This window comes from Ziziphus jujuba, chromosome 4, assembly GCF_031755915.1.
Source record: "Ziziphus jujuba cultivar Dongzao chromosome 4, ASM3175591v1".
Classification (NCBI taxonomy): domain Eukaryota; kingdom Viridiplantae; phylum Streptophyta; class Magnoliopsida; order Rosales; family Rhamnaceae; genus Ziziphus; species Ziziphus jujuba.
Window position 1 is genome coordinate 33,317,171 of NC_083382.1, and position 20,168 is coordinate 33,337,338.

At 34.3% G+C, this 20,168-nt stretch overlaps 4 protein-coding genes across 5 annotated transcripts; 1 reads left to right on the forward strand and 3 right to left on the reverse strand.

Annotated features, from left to right (window-relative positions):
* Window positions 1-263: 263 nt before the first annotated feature.
* Window positions 264-873, reverse strand: LOC107415111 (uncharacterized). Its single transcript, XM_016023396.4, has 2 exons — window positions 604-873; window positions 264-492 (listed from the first exon to the last, which is right to left on the reverse strand). Exons 1-2 carry the CDS (start codon window positions 721-723, stop codon window positions 403-405), a joined length of 210 nt encoding a protein of 69 aa, XP_015878882.2. The 5' UTR covers window positions 724-873; the 3' UTR covers window positions 264-402.
* A 128-nt stretch (window positions 874-1,001) lies between these two features.
* LOC107415110 (pentatricopeptide repeat-containing protein At5g66520) lies at window positions 1,002-3,192 on the forward strand. Of its 2 annotated transcripts, none has more exons than XM_025073025.3 (2): window positions 1,002-1,582; window positions 1,740-3,192. In XM_025073025.3, the coding sequence occupies exons 1-2, from the start codon at window positions 1,002-1,004 to the stop codon at window positions 2,587-2,589; spliced, it is 1,431 nt and encodes a 476-aa protein (XP_024928793.3). In that variant the 3' UTR covers window positions 2,590-3,192. The 2 variants fall into 2 exon arrangements, with proteins under 2 accessions (XP_024928793.3, XP_024928794.3); XM_025073026.3 differs by having other exon boundaries at window positions 1,002-1,543.
* A 7,757-nt stretch (window positions 3,193-10,949) lies between these two features.
* LOC107415114 (dirigent protein 22-like) lies at window positions 10,950-12,104 on the reverse strand. The gene has a single exon (XM_016023398.4). It carries the CDS (start codon window positions 11,775-11,777, stop codon window positions 11,190-11,192), a length of 588 nt encoding a protein of 195 aa, XP_015878884.3. The 5' UTR covers window positions 11,778-12,104; the 3' UTR covers window positions 10,950-11,189.
* A 1,321-nt stretch (window positions 12,105-13,425) lies between these two features.
* LOC107415112 (dirigent protein 22-like) lies at window positions 13,426-14,335 on the reverse strand. The gene has a single exon (XM_016023397.4). The coding sequence runs from the start codon at window positions 14,277-14,279 to the stop codon at window positions 13,656-13,658; it is 624 nt and encodes a 207-aa protein (XP_015878883.1). The 5' UTR covers window positions 14,280-14,335; the 3' UTR covers window positions 13,426-13,655.
* Between the last annotated feature and the right edge of the window lie 5,833 nt (window positions 14,336-20,168).

Sequence of the window (20,168 nt, forward strand, 5' to 3'; positions counted from 1 at the left end):
GGTTCATAATTGTCTGTTTAATGCTTTGCTTGTTCAAGCTTATTTTTCCCTCCTAAAGCCAACCAACCAACCAACCAACCTTCACCGAAGAGGTTCGAACTTCAAACCTAACCTTCATCATTCATTTATGAAGTAATAGGTAAGAAGCTAGACATTCAGCCAAATTCACTTCATACGATTTGCATGGATAACCAAAAAAAAAAAAAAGATTGCATTCTGAAGAGTGTAGACTCTCAACTGGTAAAATAAATAACATATTTCCATGAGCAGAAAACCTTCTTTATTTCACGTCTTATTCAATCTGCAGAAATCTCCAAAATCCAAATTAAAAACACAGAAAAGCATAAGCACAACTATGAAAGTACAGAAGGAAAGTCATTTCTGCTGCAATGGAAACCCATTTCAGGGAGGAGGATTTGTTGTTGTTGGAGTAGGGAAGGGAGGCAATCGGAGTACAGCTTCCTCTGTCTCAATCGGATCCGACCTCAGTATCTATGAACCAAAAAAGGCATAGACTTTTAAAATCAAAATAACACTGAAAATTCATATATATTTATATAAATATACACATATATATATGTATAGGAGGGCGAGAGAGAGTACTGGGTCTTGGAGGACAGGCTTGGTATCGTCCTGGGCTGGTCGGAAATGAGGTTTTGTGAGGTTTTCCCTACCTTGGGGATTGCTGTTGCTTGGTTTCTTGGAAGTTTCGGAGGCTTTCATTGTTTTATTGTCTGGTTTTCTCCACGCCCTGCCCTCTCGAGCGTTTAGGGTTTATGTATACACACAATTACTCTACCCCTTAGTTGCTGGATGATTCAGTACTGATTCTCATCCTACAAGGCGGTAGTGATGACGGGTCGCTAATACGACGTCGTTTGCAAAAGGCAAACGCGGTGAAATTCCAAACCATTATTTATTTATGTATAATACTATTTTTCTGTTAACCGCGATTTTTTCGCTTTCCGTGACCTTAGATTAGATTCGTAAAAAACTAAGACATGATTTCCCGCCATATTCAAACTCTCGTCCAGGTCTCAAAAGCCGTCCATCTTCTCCAGCTTCACTCTCTGATCCTCAAATCGGGTCTGGATCGCGACCCGCGTTTCATCTCCCACTACCTGTTGTTTGCCTGCTCGAAATCAATTGATTTTGCAAAAGCAGTTTTTGATCAAGTATCCAATAATTATACCCCACCACTTTTTGCTTGGAATGTAATTATCAGAGCCTTCTCCAAGAGCTCTGTCCCTGATGAATCAATAAAACTCTTCTCTCGCTTGCAGAATATGGGTCTTCAACCTGACAATTTTACTTACCCATTTATTCTGAAAGCTTGTGGTCAATGTTTGATGTTTGGAGTCGGTGGGTCAGTTCACTCTTTGATTATGAAGGTGGGTTTGCATTTGGATCCGTATATAGGAAATACCCTTTTGCGTATGTATGGTGCTTGTGGTTCAATTGAGCTTGCAAGTAGGGTGTTCGACGGATTGCGTGTGAGAGATGTGGTTTCGTGGAGCTCTATGATCGCAGCATATGTTGCCTGGTATATTTGTTATGGTGCTTCGGTTTATATGATTTTCATGTATGATCATGATGCTTATTTTTCCATTAACTGCATTTAGTTTATTTCACATGCTTCAAGTAGGAAATTTTATCTTTAATCTCTTTGTTTGCCAGCGAACCACCTGGTTTTCCTTTTACCTCACCTCATTTATGTAATCTTAAATTCTTCTTTACAGCAACAATCCTTCCAAAGCCTTAACGGTTTTTCGAGATATGGCGACGGTTAATGAAAAACCAAATTCTGTCACATTGGTGAGCTTGCTTTCTGCTTGTACCTGTCTACTCAATGTCAATGTCGGAAAGTCCATTCATTGCTATGCAGTTGTTAATTGCATCTTTATGGATGTTGCTTTGGGGACAGCTCTCATCGAGATGTATTCAAAATGTGGGCACATTGGGAAAGCCTTCCAAGTCTTCAATTCAATGAGTGAGAAGAATTTGCAGTCATGGACAGTAATGATCTCTGGTCTTGCAGATAATGGCCGCGGGGAGGAGGCTATCTCTTTATTTACTCACATGGAACAGATTGGGCTAAAACTAGACAGCATGTCTTTTGCTGTGATCTTGTCAGCCTGTAGCCACTTGGGACTTGTTGGCCAGGGCCAAAAGTATTTCAACCAGATGGTGAGGTTATATGATATCAAGCCAACTATGGAGCATTTTGGATGCATGGTGGATTTGCTTGGAAGAGCTGGCTTGATTAGCGAGGCCCATGAAATTATCAAGAATATGCCAATGGAGCCAAATTCAGTTATATTAAGGAGCTTCTTGGGTGCTTGTAGGAACCATGGTCAGATTCCTAGTTTGGACGATAAGCTTGCAGAAGTCCTGCTTAAATCAGAGCCACACCTGGGTGCAAATTATGTACTTGCTTCTAATGTATCTTCTCTTTCTGGTTGCTGGGATGATGCTGCTGAACTGAGAGTAGCTATGAAACAGATGGGTTTGAAGAAGGTTCCTGGATGTAGTTGGGTTGCGGCGGGGGGTGGTTATTCTGAAAAGACTATGAAAGAGGCTTTACGATAATTGTGATTATAGATGGACAGAAAGTCATTTTTGTATCTAGTTTTGGATTTCGGTTGAAAAAAATGGATGCACAAGATAGTTGAAGACAGAACAGAGGACAAGTAAGAAAATGGATTACAATTAACAGAGCTTGCAAAAGTTTTGGTGTTGGGTCTTTGGTAGGCCACACTATACGGCATGTAATTTGTAAAGGTGGAAGGCATTAACAGAGACCAGTAAGGATTTGGTGCTCCAGTATTGATCATTGAACGACTTTTGGGACTTGGTGATCATTGAACGACTTTTGGGACTTAGTCAAGCAAAACTTTGAAAATAAAGTTTTGGGTTTGGAGAAATTTGTGAGTTTTCAGGAGAGTAAACTTGAACCTGACTGTACATTGCGGTCAAGACTTATTTTGTATGCAATTCCAACTCTGTAAATAAAACGAGGCATGAGGTCATTGAATTGCACAGAAATGAGATTTTGACCAGATTTTAGTTTTGTTCAAGGAGAATTTCACCAGATTTGATCTTGTAAGTTTCCAATATTACCCTCATGTGCCATGAAGCAAAGCGAGTAGCTGGATCCATGAACACATGCCTCAATATGGGAATCCTAACTTGGTAAAAGTTATTCCCTTTGTTACTTTTTTGCCCCAAAAAACTACAGAAAAGTTATAATAATAGGGACTAATAATTTTGCCTTTGGCCTCTGAACAATAATGCGTAAGTCCACCAGAATAAATACAAAAGGACATATTGGCTTGTATTTGTATGTCTTTCCACATCAAGACACTGCAGTATAGTAATCACTGAGAACACTAAACAGGCTCTATTATTTTTCCTACAGAAAACAAATACAGCATAAAACCACCAGACTAAATTCTAGCGGACTGTTGCCTCGTATTTGAATATTCATCGATTTTCCCCACTATTAGGAATCACTGAAAAATTTTCTCATGGCTTCAGCCTCCAGATCGGGAACTTTCAGTTTCGGTCTCTCAGAGTATTGGCTTCCGGTGGCTGCAATGATGCTCATCTGTGGATTCTTGGGCTATGTTATCTACGATGCGGTAATGGCGACAGCATCGGAGCTGTTACAGCGGCTGCTGGTAATTTCCCCTTTACTTTTAGTTATTGCAGTTCATTGGCTCTCCACTGGCAGCCAACTTAGCATTCCCATTCCAGGGTCTGAGCCTGGTGCTATACACCGAGCTGGAGGCTCACCATGGGGAGTGGCCTTTGTTCTTTTACTACTTTTCTTTCTTATATCTTACCAGCCTTCTCTGCATGGCTTTATCTTCTAGTTTAAGCCTGTCTGTTGGAATGGAAGATTATGGTATATGCTTACATGATATTATGGTTCTCACTGTATTACTGAAGCTTTCATTTAGGGAGTGTTTGTTTCTATGGAAATGAAGATCAGAAAGCTACATGTCTCCTTACCATGCTTTACTACTTGTAAATCTTGGTATAAGTCTTTTTTCCTTGTCTAAGGCAGTAAGCATTATTTTAGAAAAGGTTTTATGCTTCGTTTTGCTGTGCAATTCTCTTCCATAAGTTTAAGTTTGGTATTAGTTTTTTGTTGAGCTTGCTGAGTCTATCCTCAAATTCTGTTTAGCTTCTGCAATCTGCACTTGAAAATTTGCCATTTGCTATGCTCCATTCTGTTTGGGCCTATCATTATGCTTACTAGTCTCATAATGTTAAGTCCCTCCTAAACTATAATGTACTGAAAAAAGAAGATGAAAAGCAAAAGATAAATCCAAGATGGTAAAAAGTCCTTTGTTTTTTATTGGTGGTGAATATCGAGTAAATATTCCCATTTTTTTTTTTTTTTTTTTTTTAATGGAAGTAAATATCGAGTAAATAGAGGAATAGTACAAAGGACCACTCCTTGAAGATTTTACAACTTTAGGAAGTATTTGGATTCCTAACTCGACTAGATAGTATTCACCAAAAACAAGCGCAGATGGTAGATACCAGTTAAGGCAGGAGTAACTACTGGACTGGTCCCCTTGGTGTCAATAAACATCCAAACCAAGCCAATTATTTTTTTCTTTTCTTTTTTCTTAAGCATTATATATAATATAGTAGCGGTACCAATGTCTCTGAACTCCATCTACATTTAAATTTATTTCTCAATGTCCTTGTCCTTGATTTACATTTTACACAATGAAATATGAAACTAGACAGTAGACTTTGTATTATTGTTATTGTATATTTCAGACAATCAAAATATTATGTTTCAAGCTGTAATAAATGGACGTTTTTGAATCACCATGTATTTTTATATTTTGGGTTTGGTTTTTATTTACGAGAACAATGGGAAGTCGATGCATAATTTTTATTAATTTTTCCATTTTCTATTTTTATTTTACCTGTAAATTTAAATTATTTAATGCGGACATAAAGGGTTCCCGAGGCGGAATCTCTCAGCTAATCTTGTGGCCTCCCTTAGAGAAAGTTTGTTAAGACTCTACACTAATATGTAGCCGATCTCCAATAAATGGGTTCATATTTTCATTTGTCACCGTCGGATAAACACTAAAACGTTGACGATCTGAAATCTTATAAGTATCCAACGGTCCATGTCTTGAGATTTTGGTTGGTGTTTAGAAATTAAAATTGGAAATTTGAAATATTTTTGACCTCTCCTTTGTACGTACTCTCTCCCACCCTCCTCGGGCAGACCTGAGTTTCCGTACGGGCAAATGTGGGGCTGACTGTGTATGCTTAATGCCAAAACTCACGTGCCATTGATTCCCTCTGACACGTGTACTGAAGCCACTGCCACTGACTCTGGTTTTTATATTAATCTCATTTTTCTCAACAATATGTGGATTACTTGATTCCCCTTGGAGTTCATGATTTTTCCTTTCCCAGCAAAATAATAATAATAATGATTAATAAGAAAAACCCATAAAAATTTAGGAAGTGAACTGGACCACTGTGTCCGGGCCTTGAATAATTATCCGTGGGTGTCCCTGTTCTTCGATGCTTTCAGTCCAATTCAACAGAATGATTCATGTCAATGAAATGTTAGCAATGTAATTAAAAATAAAAAAATAGATGAATTTAATCACTTTATTTATCATTCACGACTGCTTAATGTGAACAGAAAGTAAAAAGAGAAAAGCAAAAGAAGCTTGTTTTCAATATGAAAGGAAAAGGGGTTAGGCTCCTAGTCCAAAATATGTTACGTCTCAATCTGATCTTTCTCAACTTTACTGCATTTTTTCCCCCTTCCACCTTTACTTTAATTAGGTATATATGTTTTTGATTCCCTCTATCTACTTACTACTAGTAATATAGTTCCCATGGAACAGAACAATATATTCTTAATTAGGAAGCTCAAGTTTTAATTACCATCTTGTTGTTGTTGTTGTTGTTGTTGTTCTTCTAATTAAGATTGAGCCTTGAGAATTCATATGCCAGATGTAATTTGTATGGAAAGTCCAAAATTATCTAGCCCAATAAAGCAAAAATTAAAAAGAAAAAAGGTATTACTCTTGCCCACCTCCCAATTGTTTTGCATACATAGATGTATGTAATATGAAAAATTGCCAAGTGAGGCTTCATGGGTTGATTAGCATATATATATATATATATTGATTATTGTTTTTCATGTTGAATAACATATGAACAACTATATTAAAGCCAAAATAATAAAAAAATGGATAAGAAAACAAAAGAGAAATCATATATATGTGTGTATATATACTATATATTTCGGATTGACTGGCAAGTGATACCGTTATAAGCATTTCGTTTCCAACATAAGTTAAAAACTCTATGTATATATGTATGTATTTATGTATGCATGTACAGGAGATGCCATTAATTCATAAGGAAAGAAACTTTTGACATATTGCCCAGGGGCCGTTTCTATCCAACTTGGTGCTGTTTAATTCAATTTGCCCATCCATGACTATGAGCTTTCCAGATTCTTCTCAACCTACAAATTAACTAATTAACGATCCTAGTTCATCCAAAACATATATAAGGTTTCATCTTGCTTTGGTTATTTCTAGAATACCATGATTAATTTCAGGAAAATATTTAGTAATTTAATATATACAAGCAAACCATATGAGAGACCAGGTTTCCATGTTTGGTTATAATGTATTACATCCCCCCCCCCAAAAAAAAAAGAGTCATGAACTTCTAATGGGTCCTATCAAATGGATCAACTAAAGAGGTAACCAGCTAGCCCTCTATTGAGGAATGGAGTTAATAACTAAAATCTTTATAAAAGACAAAATCTTTATAAAAGACAGTAACACAACTTTTTTATGTATAGAATCCAGCAGAGGTGGTAACATAATACTAGAGTACACAAATTAAACAAAATTTAATATTACAATATCACCTACTTGATGGATATATAGATATAGAGATATTCATCTGGTTACAAAGGGAAACCAGCGTTCATGGAAATAAGATTGGTAAGAAATCATGAAGATAAGGAAGACAAGCAGAAGGCCAACTCCCCATGGAGACCCTCCAGCTCTATGTAGCGAATCCTTCTCTGGCCAAGGCGCCAAAAACGGAATAGACCCACTTGATAGGCAGTGGACGAGCAGCAGAAGAAGCACAGGAAGAAGCATCAAGAACAACTTCACCTGAGTGATCAAGTCCTCAAACTTGGACTCGTAGTTGATATACCATGTGAACCCCAACACTGTGAAGAGGATGACAATGAAGAAGCACAGATGGAGAGGGATTGAGATCAATGAAAAGTCGTCCATGTAGGAATAGTTGTAGTACTTAGCCATGTTAGTTTGCACAGCTAAAGGGGTTTGAATGTTTTCAGTGGGTTTTTATGGAGGCCTTTTGAGGTTGAAGAGGAATCAGAAAAACTTTTTGAAACGTTTTCTAGAATGAACTGGTTTTTCTCCGAGACAAAAGTTGTGCAGCGGATGTGGTTTATATAGGGAACATGAGAATATTAGTTTATTAAATCTATTAAATTCTAGGCATATATTATATATATTGGAAAAGAAAAATATATTATTCTTTTTAAAATTCTCATATATATGTGAGAAAATTTCTAATTAGCAATTAATGTGAGATTAAATAGCTAGCTATCTAAACAATATTTAATTAAGAGGAAAAGAAAAAAAAATAAAATGAAGCTAGAAAACTTGCATTAAAAGGATACTCTTATTTCAAGGACAGATGGATCTATGGGGATAATTCCAAGTAAGGGCGGGAATAATTGATGGTCGAGATTCTTTGTAGCAAGGCTGTTGGCCAATGGAGAAATGCCATGTACGACCGACCATGGACATGGACATGGGAAGATGAGAAGAATAATGAAGAAAAAACTATCAAGTTTTTGTTCTAGTTGAGAAAAAAAGGAACATCTTATTGGGAAAGTTGTGCATAGAAATGGTGGTCCATGTCAGCTTTGCGAGCTTTTTGCATATTTGAAACTGGTAAAGCGAACTAATGAAAGGGATATAAACAACTTGAACAATATTCGTTTGGCTTTCTTAATTTTTTGGATATATAAATTAAAAAAAAAAAAAATCAAAAACCGTATTCAATGAGAGAATTGGAGTTGGATACATGAAGATTATAAGCACAAATTTTTAAGCTAGCCTTCTCAGTATATCCCTTTTTTGCTACTAAATTTAAAATTTTATTACTATTAGAGTTTTCATCAATTTAACTTGATCAATATTAATCAACCACGTACCTAGCTATATATAAAGCAAAAAGCTATGTATATGCATGACCGTACTTTATACACGGGGGATTTACTTTATGCGTCACCCGAGCATCCACATATACTTATAGGTCAATGGAACCAATTAAGGAAAATGGGCGATGGATTAATAATTACTTAGGGATATTAAGAGGAGATTTTAAATCCACAGATGAAAAAATGAATGGTAGGTGGTCCAGTGAAAAATTAACATCTATATGTTATGATTAAATGATTGATCCATGAAGCTATTATGATTTATGAGAATTGACCAAGAGGCGATTAGCACATATCTCGACTGTGTTAAGATTTCAAATATGCTAGCTTTTCCCACATATATGTTTATGCCATTTGGTATTAGTCTTATTAGGAAGCCTGCAATTAACATGATTTTCATGGCCCACTTTTGATCTATTAAACAAATGGCATGTAGGTCACCATATAAAATATATACCACACTGTAACTTATTGACCTTTACTATCTTATCTCATCATATATATAGTATATAGTTATATTCCGCATCCAATTGATGCTCATAATATTTATATATAGGCCATCAAATTGGGTCTAGAACTTCCATATATATGCTTGGCAAATGGTAGTTATCCAAGTTAGATCACAATTTCAAGAAACCTTTTGCATAAGATAAATACTAGAAGTTTAATGAGACAAACCAAATTGGCCCCACTTAGATTTAGATTAAACATAAATTAGTTACATAACATTACTGAGCAAATAGGGTGGGACATACATGTACACATAAATGCACACATATAGTGATGAAAAAGCAGCATGGATGGATATTGATGAAGATGAGGATTAATTAAAAGTGCAAAACATATATAGAGACATTGTACTTGACGATGACATATGATAGCTATGAGTAGGACATAACCGCTTGAAATCTGAACACTCAATTGTCCACTCTCTCCTATCACAGAACCGAGGTCCTTTCCAGCGGTACTGTAATTGTTAAATTGTGCTCCCATTATACTTCAATCAAAACAAAGTTGATAGCCATTATTAGACCGAAAATCAGGTAGCACTACTTGAATGGTCGTCGTAGCGTTGGGGACTGCATATATGTCATGCATATATATAGAAACGGAAATGGCTAAGCTTTTCTTTCTTCACTCCCAGTTATTCAGCTAGCTTCTAGAATTTCTTACAAACCCTTCCGTTTTAAGAATGTTGTCCAAGGAAGAAATCAGGAATGGGTTTTACATATTTGTATGTATACACTACAATCATGTTATAACAGCATTAGTCTCCCGTTGCATGTAATTTTTAGAATATATTATATATTATTTTAAATTATGTGTAATTGGACACCGATATTCATCATAATATGGATACTAACCATAATATGGATGAGCAAGCCTATATGTATATATACACACAAATAAGTTCATTTGCATACATTATATTAATGCTATAACAGGCATTAGTCTCTAATTACATGTAATTTTTAAAATATATTATATATTATCCTAAATCATATGTAATTGAATGTCAATATCCATCATAATATGGATGAGAATGTCTATATTTATAAATACACACACACAAGTTCATTTACATATATTGCAAGCATGCCATAACATGCATTAGTTTTTAATTATATGTAATTTTTAGAATATATTATATATTATCCTAAATCATATGTAATTGGATACCAATATCCATTATAATATGGATGAGAATGCTTATATGTATATATATATACACACATAAGTTCATTTGCATACCACTCCAACTACCAGCTACTATGTGATCTTAGTTGTGTAAATATATACAAATACGACCGCACAAAAGAAGTTGATACGGATCTTCAACATTATGTAGTTAGCTAATTGTTTGTATTTATTTGTTTAATAAGACAAAGTAATTCTGTAATCAATTGCTAATTCGCATTAATCACACAACTTTGTTAATTGTGGTGGCTGAATCTTTTTTTTGAACCTTCCAGGGCGATGGAGAAGACTCTTGAACCAAAAATCACAGCCGTACACCTCATCAGGTTGGATAATTTATCATTTGGTGTGAAAAGATCATGATTATTTATTAATGTTCAAGATTATATAAGTTACGCCGTACACAGCTTCCAGGCATTAATTGGTTTAAAATTTAAATCAATAGCGTTTTCTTATTTAAAACTTTGCTCATAAACGAGGTTTTTATATCCATAAATATTTCTACTTTACAAACTATGCCAATGTTTTAACTACTACATGTACACCATATATATGAGGTGAAAATGGTATGATACCCGCATCTTTTGTTTTTTTTGGTCAACAATACCCACATCTTCTATATGATTCTTTCTGTAACTTTTCTTATTGGCAGCGTTTTATTTCTGGCAAAACAAATATATAAACAAACCTGGCGCACTGGCAGGTAAAATATTCAAGGAGAAGTGGAAATTCACCGTGTTTCATACAAGTTTGTCTCAGAATACTACTTACTCAAGAAAAGCCCAATAATTAAGCATGCTTTTGGATCGCGTGGTCAATGGAGAGACTAGTATAGATGCGTTAGTATTGGGCTTTAATAACAGATATGGGCTTCACACTTTTGAAGATATTTATTTATTTTTCTTGTTCGAAAATCTTTATCTTTTTTGTAAACAAAATAAAATAATAATAATAATAATAATAAAAAAGAATAGACGCAATTTTCTGGTAATTTCATACTAGCATAGAGAAGACATAACGGATGAAAAATCCTTCCGTACAAGCCTAGAAATTACAAAGGACTAGCAGAGATCAAAAGGCTTTCCTTTTACTTGATCAAGAAATGACTCCAATCTTTATTTAGACCTACTTTGCAAGTAAATGCCACTTAGCTCATGTTATAATTAAATGATTAAGAATAAAATCCCAATATCATTGAAAAAGTTTAGCATTGTCAATAGTGCAGCACATACACATTATACTCAACTATGGCATCCCCTGTACTTTGATTGAACCTGTAAGTCCTGAGCTGAGCATAACCCCTGGCAAACCGGAAAAGCCCGCTTCCTCCGATCACCGGCATCTCCCTCACCTTGTCGAAAACCGGGTTCCTCCCTAACACTGTGATAGTGCTGCCATTGTACTTACCTTGTGTGAATGCAAAGTTCATAACCATTAGTAAACCCACCTGTTGTTGTGACGCTTGTGCATAGAAGCCTTGAGCCCTGCCTAGCAATTTGGAGCTGAGTTCAGGGCCTTGGGTTAGTGGATCATCAATTATGGTTATGGCACCAAATGATGTTCCTGTGGCATTGTTGGGTGGTCGAACTAGCCGTAGAGCAGTTGGACTAGACCCTGAATATATGTCGTGCCAATATAACCGGAAATGGCTAAGCTTTTCCTTATGGAGACCCAGCAATTTGCTGTCCATGGTCCTCACAAAACCATCATAGGTTCCAGAGACCAAAGTTATGGCAGAAAAGGAAAGGAGGGAGAGAATTATGATGTGGGTTGATAAAATGGTAGGAGTTCTTCTGGCCATATGGTAGACACTCTTAATTTGGGGATATAAATTTTACGAGATTGTGTAATATTTATAGCATCGAAAACATACAGACAGACATTCTCAATCTCATCTGATTCCTTAATGTACTAGCTGGGTTCGGGTATGCTTTGTGTGATAAAGAGTTTTTTTCCATCTCGCTAGAAAATAGCAAATCACTAGCTTCCATGTCATGATGTAGCTTTGAAGAAAGGGGTAAACGGGTCTATAAAAAGAGCAGATGGTTCATCAATTATATATGTGGGAAGCTGTTATTGGTGAAAGGAATTCAGAAAGATTTGGTAGAGAAACATATGATCATACATTGAAAGGGGTTGGTTTTTCTAGAATCACAGATCCATGAAGGCCTGACGAGTGATGAGGAAGTTTTGATAGGTTTGGTGGACCTAACTCTTTTCCATAATTGAAAAAACAACCATTTTACAATTAAAAGCCACTCCATCACAAATTCTCACAACTTTCAATTTCAAATGTTTCTTGTGTATCAATTTGGCAAAGCCATTGCTGCTAGATTGATTTGGAGCTTCAAATTGTCTCCTAGCTAAATATTTGTCCTTGCTGTCAAACAGCAACTAGAAATTTGGGTTGATGTGGAAGATGCCTATTGGTGAAGAGTTTTTTCAAAGCAGCTATCACAGAGGATATGAGACATTATGAATTTTATGATGTTACGTTTTGTTGAAGAGGTGAGGGTGAGGGACAGTCCACAATCACAAGCAACGGTTTACATGCTTTAATGATTACATGCATATTTTATTCCTGCTAATGCATTTTTTTATTTTTTATTTTTTATTTTTTTAACATCTCTCTTACTTTATACCAGGGTCTCCCTCCCCACCGCTCTATCATGACACTCTGTTGAATTCAAATTCTTCTTTAGAAATATAAAGCTTAACTTCAAATATCTACAATGGCAGTGATAGAATGGAGTGAATTCATATTCTTGGGAGACAGTTAATAACTACTAGTGCTAACCGCAGTTGCTGGATTCACTCAGAGCTAAAAAAGTTTCCTTCTCTCAATTTAACATTACTAAAAATGAAAAATCGATGGTTGCCGGATTGGTTTGTGGAGATCTAAACGGTCTTCTTAGCTAAAGACTTTTCTCTTGTATTCACGGACCAAATAGAAATTTGGATTGCAAATTAAGATGGGTTGATGGAAGATGCCATGTTATATACACGGTTTCATGATTACAGGCATAATTTATTCATTACATGGCCCCATGATTCCCAAATTTGAAATAAATAATCTTCCACTGCTTATTGATCATAGCACTTTGTCGGATTCAAATTGAAATTCCTCTAACCATATTGCTTAACTTCAAATCTAAAAGGACAGAAATCAATTTGAATATGCAATGATGACACCATGATGATGGTATAATTAACTCCATCACTACTAAAAACAAAATTGCTAGTTCAAACAACCGATCTTAATAGTCTCTATTTATCTCATAGAAAAAAGACCAAAATAAATAAATAAATTCTAAGAAAGTGACATGTGTTAAGTTCATGGGGTCAACCCCAAAAAAGATCGCGATGCCTTCCATGTGTATTTAGAATCAATAAAAGCATCTTTTACTCAATTTACTCAAAAATGGCAACAATTTAAACACAACATGTAATTCGTCCATACAAATAAATTTCCGGATCATTATTCCTGGCTCTTTGAATGTTTGCAACGCATATAGTTTAATTTTCCATGACAAAATAAATACTCAAACTGACCCCATCATACTTAAAAAATAAAAATAAAAAAAAAGGTCCCCCAACAAGATTAAAAGCTATCAACCTAAAAACAACACAGAAAAAGGCTAACCAGAAAGGTCAAAGAAAGGCATAAAAAAAAGTAGCATCAATAATGAAGCACATAGATATTGTACTCAACTATGGCATCTCCAGTAGCAGGAGTGAACTTGTGAGTACTGGCCTGTGCATAACCTCTAGCAAACCTGAAAAGCCCGCTTCCTCCGATCACCGGCATCTCTCTGACCTTGTTGAAAACAGGGTTTCTGCCTAGTATAGTGATGGTACTACCATTGTACTTGCCTTGAGTGAATGCAAAGTTCATGGCCATTAACAACCCAACTTCTTGCTGTGAAGCTTGTGCATAAAATCCTTGAGCCCTCCCTAGCAATTTGGAGCTCAATTCAGGTCCTTCAGTGAGAGGATCATCAATCATGCTCACAGAACCAAACCCTGTCTTTGATGTGTTGGAAGGTGGTATTATTGGAATAACAGAGGGATTGTGACCACTGTAAATGTCATGCCAGTATAACCGGAAATGGCTAATCTTTTCCTTCTTCAGACCCATTAGCTTCCGATCCATGGTTCTCACAAAATCATCATCACCATCAACTTTTGCAGCAGATACTGAGATTGTGGCAAAGGAAGAGAGGAGGAGGGAGAAAATTATGAGCTGGGTGTTGGTAATTGGGAGAATTCTAGCCATGGTGGGTGAGCAAGTCTTGGATATCATTAGTACCACCAAGGGATGGGACTCAAAATGGAGTCTGAGTAATGCATTTATAGAATCTAACAAAGACTTAATTGCTTTACATAATTCAATTATTAAGTTGACTATAGTTTATAGAAGTCTTCTCTCTGGTTTATTACAAGTTTTTCCACCGTAATTGCACTAACCAATTATGGATTGCCATGTCATATTGTGACCAAACGGTAAAGTTGTCGATATAATTGATATGGACTAAATGGTCCAAAATTCGCTACGTGGCAGGTAATAATTGGTGCACCGCTCAATTGAGAATAATTTGGTGAAGATCATATTGAAGGGCTTGGATTTCTATATCTAGAAAGTGGGGGATGAGGAACTTCGTGATGAGAAAAGTCGCAATTGGTTTGTTGGACCTAACTCATAAGCAGCCACAGGAATACTCTATTAACTTTTTTCTGTGACCTTAGACTACACTCCAGACAATCACTGACAATTGGAAAGATGTTATTCTTTTTGGTGTCTGCCAATATTTGTACATTGATCTACAACTTTTGAAATTTCTCTCCTTCAAGATTTTTCTTTCTTGCATCAAATCTAATTCCACATGTGGCCAAATTCATTGGTTTCCCTCACACATTTGATCAAGGCTTTATCCTGGTTCTTACATGAAAAAATAAAAAAATTAAAAAAATATGCTCTTTATATTATGTCATGAAGGTTTTCCCAAAAGCTGCAGAGAGATAGGCAAAAGAGAAACCGTTTTACTGGGTTCCGAGACATTGAAGGAGACCGCATTTTTATACATGGAGTTGAGTGACGGTCCAAAAATCACGCGCAAGTAATATATGATTTCATTGAACAAGGCCAGTGAGACTGAGGGAGTATCCCAAAGTATCGTTTAGCCTTTTGATTCTTGAACCGCATTGCTTAACTACAAATTAAATTGTAAGCAATATATATATATATATATACATATATATACATTCAGATTATTAAAACCGTTTTCTATATGTACTTTGGTTTTCCTCCAATTTGATTATCATGATGAGATTTGGCCAGTGTATCATATATTTTGAAGGGATCGATTGTCAAACTTCTTACTTTTTTTTTACAACTGAATGAACTATCTCCCAATTAAGTGTTTGAAAATCCTAGTAACAGAGATATGTTTGCTAATGAACACAATTATGAAAGAATTTCTGTTTTTTATTTATATGACTGAAGTTTTACAGTATATATAAGAAAATACAAGTGTATCTACAAGGAAACAAATAAACAAATTATCCTATGCTTAAGGGATAGATCTTATCATATCCGAAATTTAAGATTTGATACTATCTCTTCCCACAATTAACTCCTATAATTCCTAACAATGTTATGGTTCTAAAGTTGCTTAATTAATGTTCTACTGAATGTATTTTCTGCATTGGTATCCACCAAGAATCTGATTAATGAGTTTTAGGAAGTGGGGTTTTGTTTTTCGGAAACTCGTGGATTTTTAAGTTGGCTTTTAACCTCACAGTGCTACAATATCTATAACTTAGCAGCAAGCAACAATCTTCAATCATATTCATTTATATATATATATATATATATGTAATTAATAAACTTCAAAGTATTGGACTTGAGGGATAATATTTGATAGACTTGTATGATTGGCAATGCTCACAGCCTTGAATTAATTGCTACATTTTATAACATAAAGTTAATACAAAACTAGAGGTGGAATTGTTAGAGATCTGTCTAGCCAAGAGAATTTGAATTATGATTTTTAAATCATAAGAAATATATATATATATATATATATATATATTAAAATTTTGAATAATAATGATGACACCGGTTTTCTAAACATCATATTATATTGAGGACTATGGCTCACCGTGCTGCTAAAGTTTCTCTTGATTTTAATCATGAATAATCTTTTGATGAACTATCTTTTTTTACGGTGAAATTTTGATGAACTCTCTTTTACAGCTTCTGCTTCCTGCGTTACTATCTTTTGTTTATGCGGAAGGGAACGATGTTCTGTCTTTTGTGTAGGCCTATTTTCGGGTCTTTTGGGTTTTAACGGATTAGCAATTTACCCAAATATGTATGTATATGTACATACACATATGACACCCAATGGACCTTATTGCGAGGTTTGGGCCGGGTTGGGCCACTTAGCTTCCCAACAAAACAAAATTCTGCCCTTTAAATAAGGTAAAAAAATCTAAAAATTAACATGTTTAATTGTATTTTCATCTCTTCAACATTTAAAATTTTATAATTTTATAATTTAACAATTTAAATTTTTAATTTTTCAATTTATTATAATTTGAACATTTTTAATTTTTGATTGATAAAGCTTACTGGTCAACTCATATTACTAATATTAAACTTTATAAATTCTAAATTACAAAATAATAAAATGCAAAACTAAAACTAAGTCTAAAATTTTTCAGTTTTAATATTTTCCAATTTGAAATTTAAAACAGTATAATACCAAGTAACTTGTATCAACTTCTTTTAAAAAATAAATTGTGTCAAAGTGAAAAAATTTTAAAATACTTTTAATATTTTTTAATTTCAGAATTTTCCACTTTAATATATTTTTATTTGAAAATTAATATAATTTAACACAATTAATGTGAAATGGTAGTCAAACCCTACAATCATTATACAGTAACTAAATTACAATAAATTTAAAAATTGAGAATTTAAATTACTAAATTAAAAAATTAATAGTTTACATTGCAAAAATCTAAAAGTTAAAGGTATTAAAGAACCATTAATTTTTAAATTTTATTTATTTGTTTGTTTTGACAACAAAACCAATTTTCATTAGAAAGATGTAGACACATTAATTAGATAAGATACGTTGAATCTACTTTTTTCTTCAATGTTTTTCAACATCTTGACCTGATAAAGCAATTGAGCATTCAAGCCATAGAGTTAATAGAATCCTTTGGATGGTGCCTTAGCGAGCAGTTTACCCACCAAAGTTCCTTAAATCCAAAACCAACCAAACAAACAAATAAAACAATCATCTTTACTAAAGAGAGATCCTCTTCCATTTATTTATTATCAATATATAATTTAATTAACCATATACCTATTAAATATTTAATTGTTGTATTAATAACAAGTAGCTATGCATTGGCCATATTTACAGATTCAGTGTTTGGCTTTAATTTGCTCAGCTTTATGTTATCATCTTCCAACTACTTTTTCTACACTTCCTGTTCTTTCTTTAATCAATGAAATTTGATACCAACTCTTTTAAGTAACTTTGTTTACGTTTGAATTTTGGTATTCCTAACGTGTGTATATAATATCACAATATACGAAGGAGCATTTCTATTACTAACCTTGGTCGATTCTTTTTTTTTATACAATTATCTTGGTTGATTTAATATTCATTTAGTAGAGCTTAATTAAGAACTTTATAAGAAAATCTGAATTATAAAACAAGTCCTAGAACAAAATTGTCAAGTTTTCCTGGCTGAAAATTACAAGGAAAAGACAATCTTTCTACGGGCACTAATTTTGGAGGGCTTGAATTATGACCAACTTCTGTTTTCCGACACATTAATTCCCACTTTTCCACAAACAAAAATAACTTTATCATACTAGAAAACCCCCATGCATAACTCATGGAAGCTTTCAACCAAAAGTAGCATGAATATGTGTGGCCAACATTGATACATATCATTAACTTGAATCCCAACATGATGACCAAAATTTTAATTAATTAAACGGTCAGGATTTCTAGTTTGACCAAAACTTTAATACCATGAATTCTTAGCCACTGACTAGTAAATTATTATTCAACATGTATAAATCATATTATTGAAACATTTTTCAGCCAAATGAAAGAACTGTATGTTCACAGTGACACAAAATCGTAGGGCATAAATATAGGTGATAATGAGAACATAAAAATGTCTACTAAAGTACTTAAGTGTGACGATGGCGTATTCACCAAAAAAACCAAAATGTCTGCGAAGGTGGTGTATGATATGTATAGTTTTCTTTTTATGGTTGGATAACGTCATTGGTGACCTAAATTGTAATGAGTTCATATATATATTATGATATATATATATATATATATATATATTTACTTATATAGTACGTCTATAATACAGGAAGACTGCACTCTACCCATCCTGACCAAAAATATGATTTTACTCTTGACCGTTCGATTAAAACCAACGGTGTAGATCAAAATCATAAATTTCCTTGCAAAAATTCATTTCCACATGTTGAGAACATCTTCTACAGCCTTTCCTTTCCTTCCTCTTCTACTATCGCCATTCCACCTTTTTTTATTTCCTCCTCTCCTCTGTCCCCTCTATCTCTCTCTCTCTTTTTTTTTTTTTCTTAAATAAAATCTTGGCGATGTCCTAGATCTTCCGAAACCCACTGTCCAAGATTCTGAAACCCATGGTCCAGGATCCCAAAACTGGGCCACCGCCCTGGCACAATCCCAAATCCATCCACTGCCAGATTTTATTTTTAAAAAAAGACAAAGAAGACAGAGGAGAAGAGGTAATGAAGAAAGGTGGAAGCAGAAGAAAAGAGAAAGGGAAGGGAAGGAAAGGATGTGGGAGGGAAAATTTTCAAGTATTCCTGGAGTGTGGAGTACTCAGAACTCAGCATTCTTTAAATGATATGTGTATTATCTTTTTCCAAGTAATAAAAGTCTTGTTATTCCATTTTTGTGTTGTATAGCAAAATCAACGTTGCTGAGCAGACGAAGAACCAAATCCAAAGATTGTCTTATAGATAATTTTTTTTTCCTCTTAAATAAAAAATTAGAAATCTAAAACCACCCAACATCTTATGGAAGTTGGTTTCTTCTTGCAAGGGCGAATTAAGTATGATTTTATATTTAAAAAAAGAAAGAAAGAAAACTTAAATCTCATGATCAGTAAAGGTCCAAGACCAAATATATATATATATATATATTTTTTTTTTTTGGGTAAATACATGACCAAATATTCGATTACTTTTCCATTGACGAACGAGTTATTTGGTCTATTTTGCCATTATTGAAGGATTGAAGAATTGAGTGAGATCCAGTTGTTGATTTTTATTTTATTTTTATTTATAAATTAGTATTCTGAAATTTGGTAACTGAAAAATGACGAGGTGAGATGAGGGACTGCGATTTGATAATAGTATGGGGATCCTAGTTTCTGTGTGGAATGATTTGAGGCTGATAGCAGGAAAGGCGGAATGATTTGAGGCTGATAGCAGGAAAGGCCTGGACAGTGGGTTTTGGAAGGTCTGGGACGTCGCCCAAATTTTATTTAAGGAAAAAAAAAATGAAAAAGAGATAGAGGAGACAGAAGAGAAGATGAAATAAAAAAAGGTGGAATGGTGGTAGCAGAAAAGTGAGAGAAGGGAAGGCTCTTAACACGTGGGAATGAATCTTTAGGAGGAAATTTGTGATTTTGATCTGCATCGTTGATTTTAATCCAACAGTCAAAAGTAAAATCATATTTTTGATCCGGATGGGTAGAATGCGGTCTTCCCGCATTGTAGACACACTGTATACTTATATATATATATATATATATATATATATATATATGCTATTGTGATTTCCTATATAAAAAATGAAATCGAAATAGCTAGACCACTCCATTGGTCAACAATAATTGAAAGCATTATTATTTTTTTTTTCAAGAAAATTGTATTGAGAAATAGAAAAAGATAAGAAAGATCACATAGGATTCTGAGAGTTAATTCGAACGTATATTTATTCTAAAAGCTTTCTCAACAAGGGATTTTGCATAAGCGCTTAAGTAAGAATGGATAACAAAAAATTGACTTTAGAAAATACATGCAACTCCTAATTAAATTTCAAAAATCCAGAAGTTGAAAAACGTTTTAGGTAAAAACAAAAATTCATAAAAGCCG

Bases quoted from the DNA above. Each gene is read 5' to 3' on its own strand.
- LOC107415111 (XM_016023396.4), bottom strand. From the start codon at position 723: ATGAAAGCCTCCGAAACTTCCAAGAAACCAAGCAACAGCAATCCCCAA. The intron at 493-603 runs GTACTCTCTCTC...TTTGGTTCATAG, and splicing joins AGCCTGTCCTCCAAGACCCA to ATACTGAGGTCGGATCCGAT.
- LOC107415110 (XM_025073025.3), top strand. From the start codon at position 1,002: ATGATTTCCCGCCATATTCAAACTCTCGTCCAGGTCTCAAAAGCCGTC. The intron at 1,583-1,739 runs GTATGATCATGA...TCTTCTTTACAG, and splicing joins TCGGTTTATATGATTTTCAT to CAACAATCCTTCCAAAGCCT.
- LOC107415114 (XM_016023398.4), bottom strand. From the start codon at position 11,777: ATGGCCAGAAGAACTCCTACCATTTTATCAACCCACATCATAATTCTC.
- LOC107415112 (XM_016023397.4), bottom strand. From the start codon at position 14,279: ATGATATCCAAGACTTGCTCACCCACCATGGCTAGAATTCTCCCAATT.